The sequence below is a fragment of the Fusarium venenatum genome (genome assembly GCF_020744135.1).
Source record: "Fusarium venenatum strain MPI-CAGE-CH-0201 chromosome Unknown EDB82scaffold_2, whole genome shotgun sequence".
In the NCBI taxonomy this organism is placed as follows: domain Eukaryota; kingdom Fungi; phylum Ascomycota; class Sordariomycetes; order Hypocreales; family Nectriaceae; genus Fusarium; species Fusarium venenatum.
This window is the reverse complement of record NW_027072130.1, coordinates 7,186,082-7,199,758: the sequence shown is the minus strand read 5'-3', so window position 1 is coordinate 7,199,758 and position 13,677 is coordinate 7,186,082. Positions and strand designations below refer to the sequence as shown.

The 13,677-nt window shown below is 49.6% G+C and overlaps 4 protein-coding genes across 4 annotated transcripts; 1 reads left to right on the top strand and 3 right to left on the bottom strand.

The window, feature by feature from the left end:
- Positions 1 to 415: 415 nt before the first annotated feature.
- On the bottom strand, positions 416 to 1,037 carry EDB82DRAFT_545913 (60S ribosomal protein eL32; the record flags this gene model as incomplete). The annotated part of the gene is made up of 4 exons (XM_025735812.1): positions 416 to 524; positions 579 to 700; positions 794 to 918; positions 998 to 1,037. The coding sequence occupies 4 exons, from the start codon at positions 1,035 to 1,037 to the stop codon at positions 416 to 418; spliced, it is 396 nt and encodes a 131-aa protein (XP_025586481.1).
- Positions 1,038 to 1,197: 160 nt separating this feature from the next.
- On the top strand, positions 1,198 to 2,427 carry EDB82DRAFT_500857 (40S ribosomal uS9 domain-containing protein). Its single transcript, XM_025735811.2, has 4 exons — positions 1,198 to 1,476; positions 1,546 to 1,617; positions 1,680 to 1,760; positions 1,809 to 2,427. Exons 1-4 carry the CDS (start codon positions 1,225 to 1,227, stop codon positions 2,016 to 2,018), a joined length of 615 nt encoding a protein of 204 aa, XP_025586480.1. The 5' UTR covers positions 1,198 to 1,224; the 3' UTR covers positions 2,019 to 2,427.
- On the bottom strand, positions 2,428 to 4,413 carry EDB82DRAFT_500856 (AAR2 protein-domain-containing protein). Its single transcript, XM_025735810.2, has one exon. The coding sequence runs from the start codon at positions 4,248 to 4,250 to the stop codon at positions 2,703 to 2,705; it is 1,548 nt and encodes a 515-aa protein (XP_025586479.2). The 5' UTR covers positions 4,251 to 4,413; the 3' UTR covers positions 2,428 to 2,702.
- Positions 4,414 to 8,801: 4,388 nt separating this feature from the next.
- Positions 8,802 to 10,335, bottom strand: EDB82DRAFT_525210 (uncharacterized protein; the record flags this gene model as incomplete). The annotated part of the gene is made up of 4 exons (XM_065609137.1): positions 8,802 to 8,827; positions 8,879 to 9,214; positions 9,272 to 9,452; positions 9,619 to 10,335. 4 exons carry the CDS (start codon positions 10,333 to 10,335, stop codon positions 8,802 to 8,804), a joined length of 1,260 nt encoding a protein of 419 aa, XP_065464969.1.
- Positions 10,336 to 13,677: the final 3,342 nt, after the last annotated feature.

The window sequence follows — 13,677 nt, the reverse complement described above, 5'->3', positions numbered from 1 at the left end:
GTGACAAACATATGTACTGATACGGATTTATGGGTCGCAGCCAGATATTGAGACGGTGACTGGTATTTACAACTGGTCTCAACGTTGTCCATACTTCAAGTTGTAGCACATCATTCAGATGGGGCCCTCAAAGGGGTTTTGTTTATTTTTCATAGCCTCGTACATAATACACAAGGCTTTTCACGTAACCCCTCCTTAGCGCCCTCATCGGTTTGGAGTAGAGGCGATGCATTTCTCATGCCCCTCTAGACTCCGAGAGATTTGCTGTTTAAGCGGTTGATGCCAGTGTCCTTGTCGTTCAACGGCGCGTTTTTTATTCTCTAGCATGCATGATTTATGTGCCAGAACCGCAAGTAACGCAATCCCCCTTCCGATGCATAACCGTAAAGCAGCCCAAAAACCGATCCATTTCCTTTTAAACCTCGGTGGTAACCTTGGCCTTGGGGTTGGTGACCTTGACTCCCAGTTGCTTGGCACGAGCGATGATCTCAACTCGCTTTCGGGAAGAGACGTTGTGGGCGATCCTGGAGTGTCTTGTTAGCAGAAATTCGTCGATTAGATGAACAGGGAAGGCGTACTCGGCAGCATGGGTCCTGTTATGCATAAGGAGGAGTTCAACATCTGATTTGTTGCTGACGAGGAAGGCCTTGAAGCCGGAGGGGGCCATGTAACGGGTCTTCTGGTTGGATCCGTAACCGATCTGAAGTCATGGCGTGTCAGCACAAAATTCCCAGCTATCCTGGCCTCCAGAAAGTTGGTGATTCTGGTCTGGCCTCGCGAAGTCTTAACGTACAGAGGGCATGGCAATGGTGCCACGGAATCGACGGCGGACTCGGCTGTCAATACCCTTGGGCTTACGCCATGAGGGGTCTACTCTCATGAAACGATCCGACTGGTGTCGTTCGAAGCGCTTGGTGCCTATGAACAACAGTCAATATCGAAATTCCCATTTTCCATAGTATAAATCGGCTCTCGATCTCGGATTCGGCAGACATACGCTTCTTGACGATAGGGACGTGCTTCTTGGCGGAAACCATCTTGAATCAACAATGTCAGTATTCCTGGTCGATTGTTGATAATAGGTGAGGTTGTGCTGACCTTGACGGTGGGCTGCGGTTCGTCGGGTTAGTATGAAGATTTGACGATTTTTTTTTCGTGGAGCAGAACAAAGTCCACCAAACTCCGGTCGCACTTTCCTGTGGGCCATGCCCTAACTAAAGTGTGATGACTCATCAAAAGTCACGTGGTCGCTCATTCCCTCTGGCTCAACACCAGCGAAAAAAGTTGCCCCACAGCCACAAGAGAGAGCCCTATTCCGAAGGTCGCAAAATCTCAACTCTCAACACCATCACCACCCTCGACACGGCCGATCGCTCATTCCCCTCCGGCATCACGACAACCGCAATCATGAGCGCCACCAACTCCGTTCAGTGCTTCGGTAAGAAGAAGACGGCTACTGCTGTCGCCCACTGCAAGGTTCGCAATCCTGCATCGATACGATAATGGCAGTTAAACACATGAGACTAACATAAATTAAACGTAAAGGCCGGTAAGGGTCTCATCAAGGTCAACGGACGTCCCCTCCAGCTCGTCCAGCCTGAGATCCTCCGCTTCAAGGTAAGATTCTGAAGCTCTCCTCTCTTGACTTAAATACACAATATCGTACTGACACATCATAGGTCTACGAGCCTCTCCTCGTTGTTGGCCTCGACAAGTTCGCCAACATTGACATCAGAGTGAGGGTCACGGGAGGAGGTCATGTGGGTTACTTTCGTTCGTTTTAAGGTGCCTCGATTAATTTTTCTCAGGTCTCCCAGGTTTACGCTATCCGACAAGCTATCGCCAAGTCCCTGGTTGCCTACTACCAGAAGTTCGTCGATGAGCACTCCAAGAACCTCCTGAAGCAGGCTCTCGTCCAGTTCGACCGAACCCTTCTCGTTGCCGACAACCGCCGCTGCGAGCCCAAGAAGTTCGGTGGTCCCGGTGCCCGTGCCCGCTTCCAGAAGTCTTACCGTTAAACGGTTCAAGATGTTTGTCGGGATGGGGCACAAAAGCGTCGAGTCGGAGCGATGTTGCAGTGGAGGATACAACGGGCAGTGCGAAAAAGGAACCGGAGTCACAATTTCCCTGGTTTGGGAATGGGTTACCTATTGACATTTGCATGGCCTTGCTTTTGGCGGATTGTACAGGATCTGGCAGGCAAATGAAATCTTTCAAGTTAACTATGCGGCTCACGCTGTAATGGTTGTGATGTCAATGAACTGTCCTCCCGCTGGACTTGCTCCGAAACAAACACTTCGCATTGTCTTGCCTGTGATATTAGCGACTGCATATTATGAGAATTGGGCCAATCTGTTTAGATCGCTCCCATATGGGAAACAGGCCGGTTTAAAGCATCATGCATTCAAAGAACTGATGTGATACAATCAGGGTAAAAGGTGGTGAGAAGTATTAAGTTATAGCCATTCATCCATAAAACTACCCAAGTAAACCCCAACTCCAAGCTCAACTCGAAATCTTGGACACAACTACACCGTATTCACCCGTTAAGCAACGCATTTCTGCAACACTATTAACCCTTGAACATACCCAATCATGCTCTGACCATGCCTCCGTGCTTGTCTGAACCAATTGATAGTTGCTCTGCCTGCTATTCGTCCCCAGCGTCTCGAAGCATGAACCGTTCTTGCAGCTAGACATTCCTAGTCATTCCACGAGACAAGATCACGCTGTCGTCCAGACTCGTCTAGATCAACAATCTCTGGCGCCCACTCACCACGTTCGTCCTCAGCTGCCATGTCCGCATCTTCCAGCTCTATTTCTTCGCCATCCTCCATCATGACATTACCACGACGTAAGTAGTCTCCCCGTAGATCCCAATCGAGCATGTTTGTTGCAACGGCCTCGAGACCCGCAAAGGCTGTGGCAACGCTGAGGTGGTCGGATGTGGCTTGGTTACCCAGACCTTGCATGAGTTCCTCGAGACGGCGCTTGTAGACGGTAAGTGCAAGTCGCAGGTCCCGTGTCTGTGACTCGGTAGAGTCCAAGATTGAACCCTCAAGCCAAGAGGCACTGTACGCCAATTGTGCTGTCAAGGTGTGAATGAAAGCAGAAACGAGAGATGGCCGGCGTGCAGGAAGAAGATAGGCGCGGAGGAATATCTTGAGCAGCATATGCCACCACTGCTGAATACACGAATCATTGCCAAGATGCACACCCACGACGAACGTGAACTGAAATTCTCCAACAACGTCGTCAGAAGCGAGAACATTATGAGACGCATCGATCAGCGATAGGATGTAAGGAGTTGCGTCCGTAGCCTCAAGGGTTCGATCAGCACCAGTGTTGTCTGTCGAGTATGTCTTTGTCCGCTGGCTGAAAGCAAAGTTGAGCTCACGAGCCATGAGCATGGGATTTAAGAGCGCGTTGTCGAGCTCCATCTCAGCTGCCATGAGTACTGATCCCTTGACACGATCGCCTGTGTGAAGCGTCCAGTTGTCGTAATTCTGGCCAGTCACTCGGTTGAGGAGATTCTCGTTGACCTTACCAGTGAGCTGCTCCCACATGTTGAAGTTCTTTTGCGAAGCAGCTTGTGTCAGATCTCCACGGGCAGCGTTTACCGCAGTCGGGTCTTGGTAAGGGACCAGCTTAGAGTGGATGGCCTCGAGGTTGTCGGACTGGATGCGTGCCTCAGCACGAGCAGAGTCGCCAAGAACCTCGTTGAAGCGGTCCCATTGCATAACATGGACAGCATTTGTTTTGTTTGCGACAACCCAGAAGCCACAGCGTGTGGACATGCCTCCAGGATGGGCGACCCAGAAGAAGTGAGCTCCCGGGGGTATATCTCTGACGCCGCCAAAGTGCTTGGCTGTAAATGATATGGAGTCATATCCAACTGTGAAGACCTCGGGCAGGTCAAGAATAAGAACCACGTCACCGCCTCCTAGGTGGTGCTCTAAAGGTTCCCAGGTCGGACTGTGGAAGGATTTCGAAGAGTTATGCTGTGAAGTTTTGTATAAAGAAGTAGTCTCGTTCTGTGTCGAGGGAGGATCAAGAGGTGGGGGACCGTCATCATCATCTTCTTCTTCTTGATGAGGTGCCTCGTTGGCTTGATGAACGTGAAGAGTTCCTAGGGGATGAGACCCTAGAACTGGTACTGACATTGCAGAGCCATTGGTGAAAGACGCGCCCGAGGTTGATTTTGTCAAGCCCTTGGGACGACATGGGAGAGCCGTGAGATCCCGCTCCATCTTGATATGACGACGCAAGAATGGATGATGCTTCAGTGATACAGTCAAAGTCTAAAGTGGTAAGATGCGCCGAGTTTGCCTGAAGTAGTTTTGAGTATCCGTCAAGGTCGATGGTGTTGGTTTGAGATGTAAATATGAGTGGGATGTCTTGTTGAGATTGATGCCGTACACTACAACTGGTTGGATGTATGGTGGGGTAGCAAAAAAAAGTCAGGCAGCACAAAAGTATGAGAGTGAGTAGCACCAAAACGCATTCAAGGATGGGGATTAAGAGAATCGTTCTAATTTCTATGCGTTAACTTGCACTTCGTGCAGTTTGATAGTAATTTATTTTGACCCGTCTGGTTTCTTTCCTTTTTTCTCTCTTTCTTTCCTTTAGGCGCTCTACGCGCTTGCAGCACCACCACACGTCATCAGCAAAGAACAGAGAAAAGCGTCAAATAACGTTCTGAGACAAAAGGATCAAGGAAACAGTTCTCACGAATAAATCACGATGGTGGTACGTATCAGGTTCAAATCTCGCGCCAAACCGGACAAGTGAATGAATGTTAGTTCGTATGTGTCGACATTTCACGATACTCGTAAACAAAGTGACTTCAAGTAACTTTAATGTGAGTTAGAGAGATGATCAGATATCTCTACAAGAGCCACTGTTTTGAATTAGCTTTATACAGTTCTCAGCTGATTCTCAAATTCGTCAGTATTGTTGAGAACAACTCTGTCTCGTATATAATGCAGACAACGTGTACACTCCCTCAAGTCTTGGAGTCATGGATTCTACAAAGTTCCGGCAGCTCCTGAACATGTTTCGGCCTCTAATCGGTAGCACCTGTAGATTATGTTCTCCTCGATGCAGAGGAACAGTTGGACTTTTAGCTGCATATGGCCCGTTCGGAATTGCATATCTCGATCGGGTCTTCGGACGTCAGTTATGTAACGGCCAAACACGCTCAGACAACAGATCTGCATATAATTTACTTCAACCGATAGATGCGAGCCCTAGTGACTGTTTCTCATTGCAAAATACCTGTGTACATGAACGAGCTCTCATCCGTATGCTGAGTTCTGTTATAGCTGCGAGAGTCTCGGAGCCTAGCCTCTGGTTCCTGGAGTACATAATTGTGAAGTATGTGATGTATACCAAAGCTATCAGAAGCCATTATTTTCGCCGAGAGTGTAAAGTAAGCCCCCCTGGACGCCTGGAACCTACCACGTCAACTCGTCGTTGTTGTCCCTACAACACTGCTACGCCGTGACCGCAACTGGATATCTGCAAGGATCAACACTGTGGCCAAACAGTGTATTTTCATGGATCTCGTTCCTCTAGGAGCAAACTAAGATAAGCGCAGAGATCCTTTGTTCATGTTTGTGTGCAGCGCCAGTTTCTAAAAAGCTTGAGCACAGTCCCTCTGGGTGTATGGTTGGATCGGGTTAACCGTGCCGTGGTTGTGCGTTCGCTAGGTTCGCCTGGGTTTGTTCCTGGCCTGTTCTTGTAGGTACAACTTTGGAACTACTGAACAACTCTCTTTCAGGGACGTACATGTATTTGTTGTAGAATTGTGACCAGATGATATACATTCATCATCTGGTTAACCTGATTATACAGATGTACAGTGATCGACTACGTAGTGGTTTTCTCATAACGTTTCGCTTAACATGTTCTGAAACGCACATTGGTCATGAATTCCCAATCACAAGCCACGTATTGAGAGTCTTGTTAGATTTGGAAGAATACAAAGAGTCGCGTACGCAACTCGTATCTGCCTATCAATCAATTGAGTGTTCCGGGCCCTCAACCTTGTCTGTAGTACAACACCCCAATCTACTTCGTCACACACCAAACACAGAGACAACCCGCCGGAAAGTCTTGTCTTGGTATTACCTCAATTTCTACTCTCACCTTTGTGGTATTTGACACCCTTCTTAGACTAGAGAGTTACGTACTCTACCAAGCCCGATACCATGGTTCAGAAAAGCCATGCCCGTTGGACCTAAGTCGGACCCAAAGGTACTACTCAAGACAGCAAATACATTAATTGTTAGACAGCACTAAGTGAAGAACAGTTCCAGCATTATATAGATAAGTGTGAGATTTATATCTCAGAGTTGCAGAAAACTTGACAGTGTTTGCCTAAGAGATAAAATAGTTTAGTCACTTTAGGCCATCTTCGACCCGCTCTTAGGCTACATGTTTATTTTCCGTATCCTAAGCTTAGTTCTTAACGTCTTCTGCCATCGCCTAGTCAAGGTACTAAAATGATTGGGGGCAACCAACAAGCGGCAAATGTCTTGTGTTACCATTTCCCTGCTTTTAACTAACTTGTTTGTAGGAGGCGAAGTTGATAGTTAGAGGAGCGGCTAAATTCTCCTAGCGCCGCAAGGTCACCCCCTTGTTCATCAGCAACGGCGTCAGTCACACACACACGTATCAAGGCAATACGTCTCTCGCCTTGTTGTTACTACGCTGAGCGAGAGCCTTGGTACGGTAGGTTAGGTAGTTCAAGTTAACGTTAGTTGGTTCGCTTTTCTGCGGCCCCCTAGTTGGGTTTCTTTTTTACTCTACTGCCAGCCTAGTTCATACTTTTGCTGTACACGCCCCCCTTGCTTAGTCGTTTCTTTGAATGAGACGTTACAGTAGTAGTAAAAAAGTAGCTTATCTGCATGCAATGCAAGTCGTAGCGTGGCGGGTTTATATTATGTATATGCCGTAAGGCTGTGTCTGTATGGTGTAAGCAAGTGAGCGCTGATGATATGATATTACTACTCAAGACACGGGCGGGCGATACATTTTTCGCTTCATTATTAGACTTGTGCATCTGTTTGAGAGTTGTCGTTTCTTGACTTGAAACATATTTAACTTTATATATCCTTGTCTATATCACAGTCACCAGCCTAGTTAGTTTAGTCCATCTCGGAAACAGTCGTCTCCATCCACGAATCTATATGCGCACCTATGTATGCACGTACCATGGACCAACGCCGTAGAATACAACCTACTTACAGTACCGAGACTCTCATCGTTTCTCATATTCCCCTCCCCCTATCTACCAACATCCCAGTTGCAGATCATCTTCAAGGTTTCTCGTTTACTGTGTTGCCATCTATCATGGATCGGACCGCCGCATTGCATCGCATCGCATCGCATAGCGTGGCATCACCAACCCGCATCGCATACGCACACACCAGGTCAGCTCAACCTTCGGCAATCTCATAAACCTATATGTCTATCTCTTCTCTCATTGTATCGCCCCCCTCCCACTTGGCGTTTGCTTGGAACTGTCAATCAAAAAACATCAGACCACTTTCTCTCCTGTTCCCCTTGTTAAGCTAAGGTACACTACACATGTACGTCAGGCCCTTTCCGTGGCCTTGTGTTACCCGACCTTTCCCTTCTCTGCTCTTTGCCTTGTCTATCAACCACCATTGCTCATCTACCATCCTTGCTTTTCGGGTCCTTTTGTTATTCACACCCTTGACTACTTATCTCTCTCTCTCGCTCACTCACACGTTAGCGTTTGTATCACAGCAACACAACCACCCCCATCTATTTTCGATGAAATGCGCAACACAACCCTACCTGCGGCACGCCACCCACGTTTAACCAGGTTTATTAAGCATCATTCCCGTCCATGTGTTGCGATCGATTTCGCCTCTTTTCTATAAAGATAGGGCTGACTTTGACCCGACAGATTGGTTCACTAGATCGTGCTAATGAAGCCTTGCGTGTCTTTCTGGTTGACTTGTAAGTGTGTTTGTCGTGGCTCAACAATATTCATCACCATCATTCAAATTACTGTAGAATTGCGCAAGGATAAATAAATTTGCCTAACCAGTCTGATTCTGAAGTGCGATTATACACATACACATCACAAAATCTAGCCGCCATATAATCGTAAAGTACCATCCGTATGCGTCTATCAGCCTTGTTCCACCCTCCTCGCAGGCGCGTCAACGACGCCAAGTAGACACAAGCCGCCAAATGAATAAAATATCTTCAACTTCATCTCTGCGCAATAAATGTGAATAGAAAAGCGCGGGCACCTGATTCTACCACTGCACTTCCGTACCAGTTGAGAATCAGCCATACCTCCAAAACATAACAAATCGTCTCAAATGCAGATAAACCACGCCGAACCTCCAGGACCGTCCCTTGACCGACAACCTGATGCTCATAAATAGAAATCGGTAACTCCCCAAACCACATCTTGTCGAAGAGCGTGTATGCGTAAACTCCAAAACCAAAACCAAGAAACAAAGCGGTCCAGCGACTGAACGGATATGCCGAAACCCTATCGGAAGGTACAGTGCCGACCGAAGGGGCTGCCATTGTCGAAATAGAGAGGTAATTACCGGATCAAGGAATCGCATGGCGACGTTCCATGATCCCAAAATCCACCGCGTCGTCCAAGACCAGCGTCAAGTCTGCATTGGTGCAAAGATCAACGACACCACGGCAGTTCCAATATAGTACAGCGGGTATTCCTTTTCCATCCTGACTTTTAATGACTCTCCTCCTCTAGAACCTTGATCCTTGCTTGACCATCCCCCACCTTAGTGGCTTGGGGGTTGCGCGTTTGCTAAGCCTGGTTAGTTCATCAACTAAGCCACCCTCTGTCTTTGCGACATACATTGGTAAGAAATGCCCTGGCTAGGTTGCGCATAGGGCGAGTGAGGCTGGTAATTGGAGTACATATGGCTGTTGTTGTAATCGGGAAGTGGCTGTTGAGGAACCGCCGATGGTGGAGGCGGGTACTGAGCAGGCTGGTAGCCGATGGGAGGCAGCTGAACAGGCCGTGAGCCGGGGTAGGATGAGGTAGGAGTGCCATCAGGTCCCTGGGGGTCGGGACCTCCGTTTTGAGCAGCAGCAGCTGCCGCTGCCTGGCGTTGTCGCTCTTCTTCGGCCTTGCGATTGGCCTCTTCTTCCTTCTTTCGCTGCTTCCACTCCTTTCGGATCTCCTTGAATTCTGTGTACATGGGTAAGTGCATGTTCATTGTGGTCAAAATACGCGTTTAGAACTCACCCTCGGGAGTTCGCTTCTGTCCGTGAGACTGCATGGTAACGTGAGCATTCAAGTGGTTCAATGTACCGTAGGCCTTTTCGCAACCGTTCCAGCCACACTTGTACATGCGCTCAATCTCTTCATATCGTCGCCGAGGTCGCTTGTGCTGCTGCGCGCCTGGAATAGGCACGAAAGAGTAGACCTAGGACGGGTTAGACACGGTCGAGTATGAAACTATCAACAGGCCCCGCATAAAACAAGTTTGTGACTTGTGAACCAACGCGTCCCAAAAGCTCAAAGGATGTCACGCGCAAGGTTCTCATTCAAGCTCAACTCATCTCATACATGCCTGTCCAATTTCAACATACCTGGTTGGGTCGCTGAGGAGGGGGCGCTGAGGCCGGGTTCTGGGCGTAAACTGGATGACCAGGAGTCAAAGGCGCACCACCGTGCTGCCCATAACCAGCCCAGTCTGGCCGAGGCTGCGCATACATGCCTCCACCAGGGTGAGGGTAGCTGTGTGACATGTCTGGGTTGGGCGCGTAGGGAGAATGCTGCCCATAAGACGCGTAGGTAGGGCTCGGGGCGGCGATGGACGGATCTATAGGAACATCGTTGTCAGATTTGACCGGATGGGTCTGATGGCTACGCCCATCCTGCTGGGGCATTGACGGACTGTTCTGTTGTTGCGCCATACTTCCACTGCTGGCGCTGCTTGCAGGATGGTATGAACGCTGGACGTGCTCTGGGAAAGATCCTGATCGGGCAGTATGAGGGTAAACGCCGTACTCGGAGGTGGGAGTAGCCGATGTCGAGTAGTTGACTTCCTGCTTGACAGGATATTGCGCAGCAGATGCGTGATCTGCCCTCGAACCTTCAGAATTGGTGTCGCCGAAGTTGCTTGGATAGGGCGAAGGCAAACCTGACTGCGAGTACTCCGGAGCACTTCGTTCCATAGAGTTGGGAGAGCTGAGGAGCGTGTCTAGAGTCGCCTCGGATCCAAGTTTCGCGATGTTGGAAACAGTGTGTAGCGATGCGCGGTTGTCAACAAAAGTATGATGTTGCTGTGTTGGCACCAAAGACATGCTACAGCTCCACGGGGCTGATGATAAAGAAATGGCCGGCGAGGTTTTAGCTCAGACCCGCGTCAAGTTGGTGTTTGCCGGTAACAGGGGAAAGAAGGGTAATGGCTGAGCGCTTGCAAGAGACTTGCGGCGGCGCGGCAGTATATGTTGTTGGCGGCGGCAGTAGTAGCGCCGTTTGCAAGACCAAAGGTTGGTTTATGGTTAAGTGTGTGATGCGAGCACCTAGGCCGAGTCCTTGGGCGCGGATCTTGCTGGGGAGGGAAGATAGAGATGGGGGAATGGAGCCTAGGGCAAGGATAGTTCGCTTTTCCTCGATCAGAGAGAGGTCGGGCTAAGTCGCCCGTAGTTCTTGGGGAGCGACACACTAATATAGTGCGATGTTGAAATCGGCCTGGTACGGTGGACTCTGCCGAGAGCCCAGAGGCAAAGAGGGTCTAGCGTCTTGGAGCCTGAGAGGGACCAGGGTGTGCAAAGTATATCTCCCACGATACACTGACTCTCGTCGTGCTGAGAGCGACTCGCGACCTTGCAGGGGGATGGGGGGTGGGGGGTGTGCGTGTCTGCAACTGTGAAGAAAGCCTCTGTGATGACGGAGAGGGGCGGGACCGAAAAGAATTTTATACAGTAGGGTCCCAAGGGGAGGAAAATGAATGACGGAGTGATGAATAGCATGCACTCCTCCGCAGCCTGGGGGCAAAATGTTGGCCGTCTCAAGGTGGGACCAGCCGGTCGGGAACGCAATAAACCTATCTATGTATGTGTTGTATGTAGGTATGCGCGCCGAGTACAGTAATTTTCAATAATCAGAAGCCGTCAGATTTGGTGTTGTTGGCTAAAAATCTGGATGATGCCGAAATTCAACCAACGAACGGATCACAGCGAAGTAGAGACTGTAGTAAGCAGGAATTGGTCTGGTCTGGTCTGGTCTGATCTGATCTGGCCAACCCAATCCAACTCAACTCAACTCAACCCAGGGCAGTGGCAGTGGGATCCTGCGCTTATCGACCTTTGTGGGTAGCGTGGGTTTTGTTTGAAGACGAGGGGTGTGCAGTGCAAGTTTGGTGCAAGCTTTTTGAGAGTAGTAGTAGCAGCAGCAGCAGTATGTACAGTATCACTGAAGAAGAAACAGTGAACAGGCAGGCAGGCAGCGCAGCGCAGCACAGCACAGCAAATGAATACCAAGTCGGGATATTTCCGTTGTAGCGTGAGAAGATGGTGGAGGGACTGGGCTTGGACTGGACTGGACTAGACTTGAGAAGAAAGTCAAGTCAAGCCAAGTCAAGTTCAAGTAAGTCGATCGTTCTGCCGAGGATACCCCACGTCGCGACCGGTGCCGGATCTGCCGCTGACTCGTGGTCCTGAGCGAAAGCGGCGAGTAATTACGAGAAAGCTCAAGCGTCTTTCCAGGGGATAGGTAGGGAAGGTGATATCAAAGGGGGTGTGTAGTGAGGAAGGAGAGGGGATGTTGAGTTCAGTTGAGCTGAACTGAACTGAGTCGACAACTCGAATGGATGAATTAAGTTGGTTTGAAGCAAAGTGATGCGATGCGATAAAATGGGGATGTCAAGTGGATGTGAAGGGGGAAAATGGGAGAGGGTCACCGATTATCTGATGACTGGGGGTCTCTTTTTTTCCTTTCCTTTCTTTTCTCTCTTGGGTAAGACGCAGGAGAAAGAAAGCAGAGAAAAATCGGAATTCGTATGCACCCATATGATGAAGGAGCCCGAGCAAAAGGAAGTGGCATATGAACGGGAGGCCCCTGTCCCCTGTCAACCTGGGATGGGATGGGAATGGGATAGGATAATGGATTTACTTACTACTGCGTGCTGCAACCTGCTGGCTGGGTCTGGTCTGGGCTTGGCTGGACCTGGCTGGGATGTGGTCTTTGCTTTGCTCATCAATCTCCCCTTGCTAGGTTCATAATTATTACACACACTCAAACACATACGCGCGCAGCATAAGACAGACATTCCCAAAAATGGCTTGCAGTATCAATTGTGGCGGAGGGTGCAAGTAATTGAGGTGAGAGGGTTGCTTGCACTGCCAAAAATAAACAGAAATATAATCACAATAAACGGTGTGATTGGATCCCAGGTGCCTCGATTGTGCTGATGTAGGTAGGTATCATCTGTCTGTGCAATCAATCAATCAAACGGTGGGATAACCGCTCCTCTGCCCATCTTCCGATCTTCATGGGTCATCACATTCGAGTGTTGTCCTCTGTCCCCCCTCCCCCCCGAGAAGCACAACACGACTGTAACGCGAGCTGCCTGAGGGACATCACGTCCACGAAAGCGTCAAGGAAGCCCAGCAAGGTGGTGAAATCGACCAGGGGAAGTGAGCATAGTAGAGCAGGGGTAGTAACCGCGTGCCCGGCGTTTTTTTGGCACAAGTCCCACCCAGAAAACCACCCCGTACTGGATCAAGGGCTCAAGGAATGCCCACCCTACCAGGGAGAGAAGTGTCTCCTCCACTAGTACAGTGCGCAAGGAGGATCCCTGACTTCTGGCAGCAGATCTGCGGCCTTTTCCAATGCTAGGACCAATCAATCCTTGGGGTGGCTGGTTCCTCCACTAGAAGAGACGTCCAGGATGCTTGTGTTGAATGCAGCTCGGGGCTTGGCTAATAATTTCCAAAGAGGGGTTAGACAGGTTAGTTGCCGATTTTCCAGCTTGTCGACAGGGTGCCAATGAAAGAGGTCATCGATCAAAGAGAATGGGGTCTCCGGGCACGCGGATTGCCACTGCCGATTGAAGAGGAGAGATTGCCAAATCCTCTTGTGACCTGAACTGACTCGGACCAGGAATACCTTATTAACTTTTATCAGTAATCAAAGAAGACAAGATAGAGAGAGCACGGATGCAGATGCTGAGGCCTCAATAACGTGGCGGCAAGGTCGTAGATAATGGGTGTGAATGAGCCCGGCGTCGTGGTTCCCAGGGCACTAGTCGCAAGCCAAGCTCAAGGATGGATCACTTTATTCTCCGCGACACGGTTGTGTAACGACACTTTTGCTGTGCTGCGTCTGCGCGACACCCGCGATGCCATCATGGCAGTGGCAGGTAAGCTTGTGGCGATGGACCAATGTAGGACAGTACCTAACTATGTATGTGGAATCCACGAGTCCCTGACGTGCAGGTCATATTCTTTAGCAAAGCTTTGGTCTTTGGATGCCGGCGCCGTTGATCGGGCTAAAGATTCCGTATCCGCCTCGATCGTGTTGGCTTCAGGGGATGGCAGCTCTCTAGACTCTAGCTCAGCCCTAGAAGATGGTTACCTACCTCTCATGTCTTGAGATGATCCAGCGCTCCGGTGAAAGGGTGAAACGGCGTCGGAAGCAGC

Excerpts from the sequence above, each read along its gene's own strand:
- EDB82DRAFT_500857 (XM_025735811.2), top strand. The coding sequence starts at position 1,225 with ATGACTCATCAAAAGTCACGTGGTCGCTCATTCCCTCTGGCTCAACAC. Across the intron at positions 1,477-1,545 it reads CTGCTGTCGCCCACTGCAAG|GCCGGTAAGGGTCTCATCAA; the intron begins GTTCGCAATCCT and ends TTAAACGTAAAG. Across the intron at positions 1,618-1,679 it reads CTGAGATCCTCCGCTTCAAG|GTCTACGAGCCTCTCCTCGT; the intron begins GTAAGATTCTGA and ends GACACATCATAG.
- EDB82DRAFT_500856 (XM_025735810.2), bottom strand. The coding sequence starts at position 4,250 with ATGGAGCGGGATCTCACGGCTCTCCCATGTCGTCCCAAGGGCTTGACA.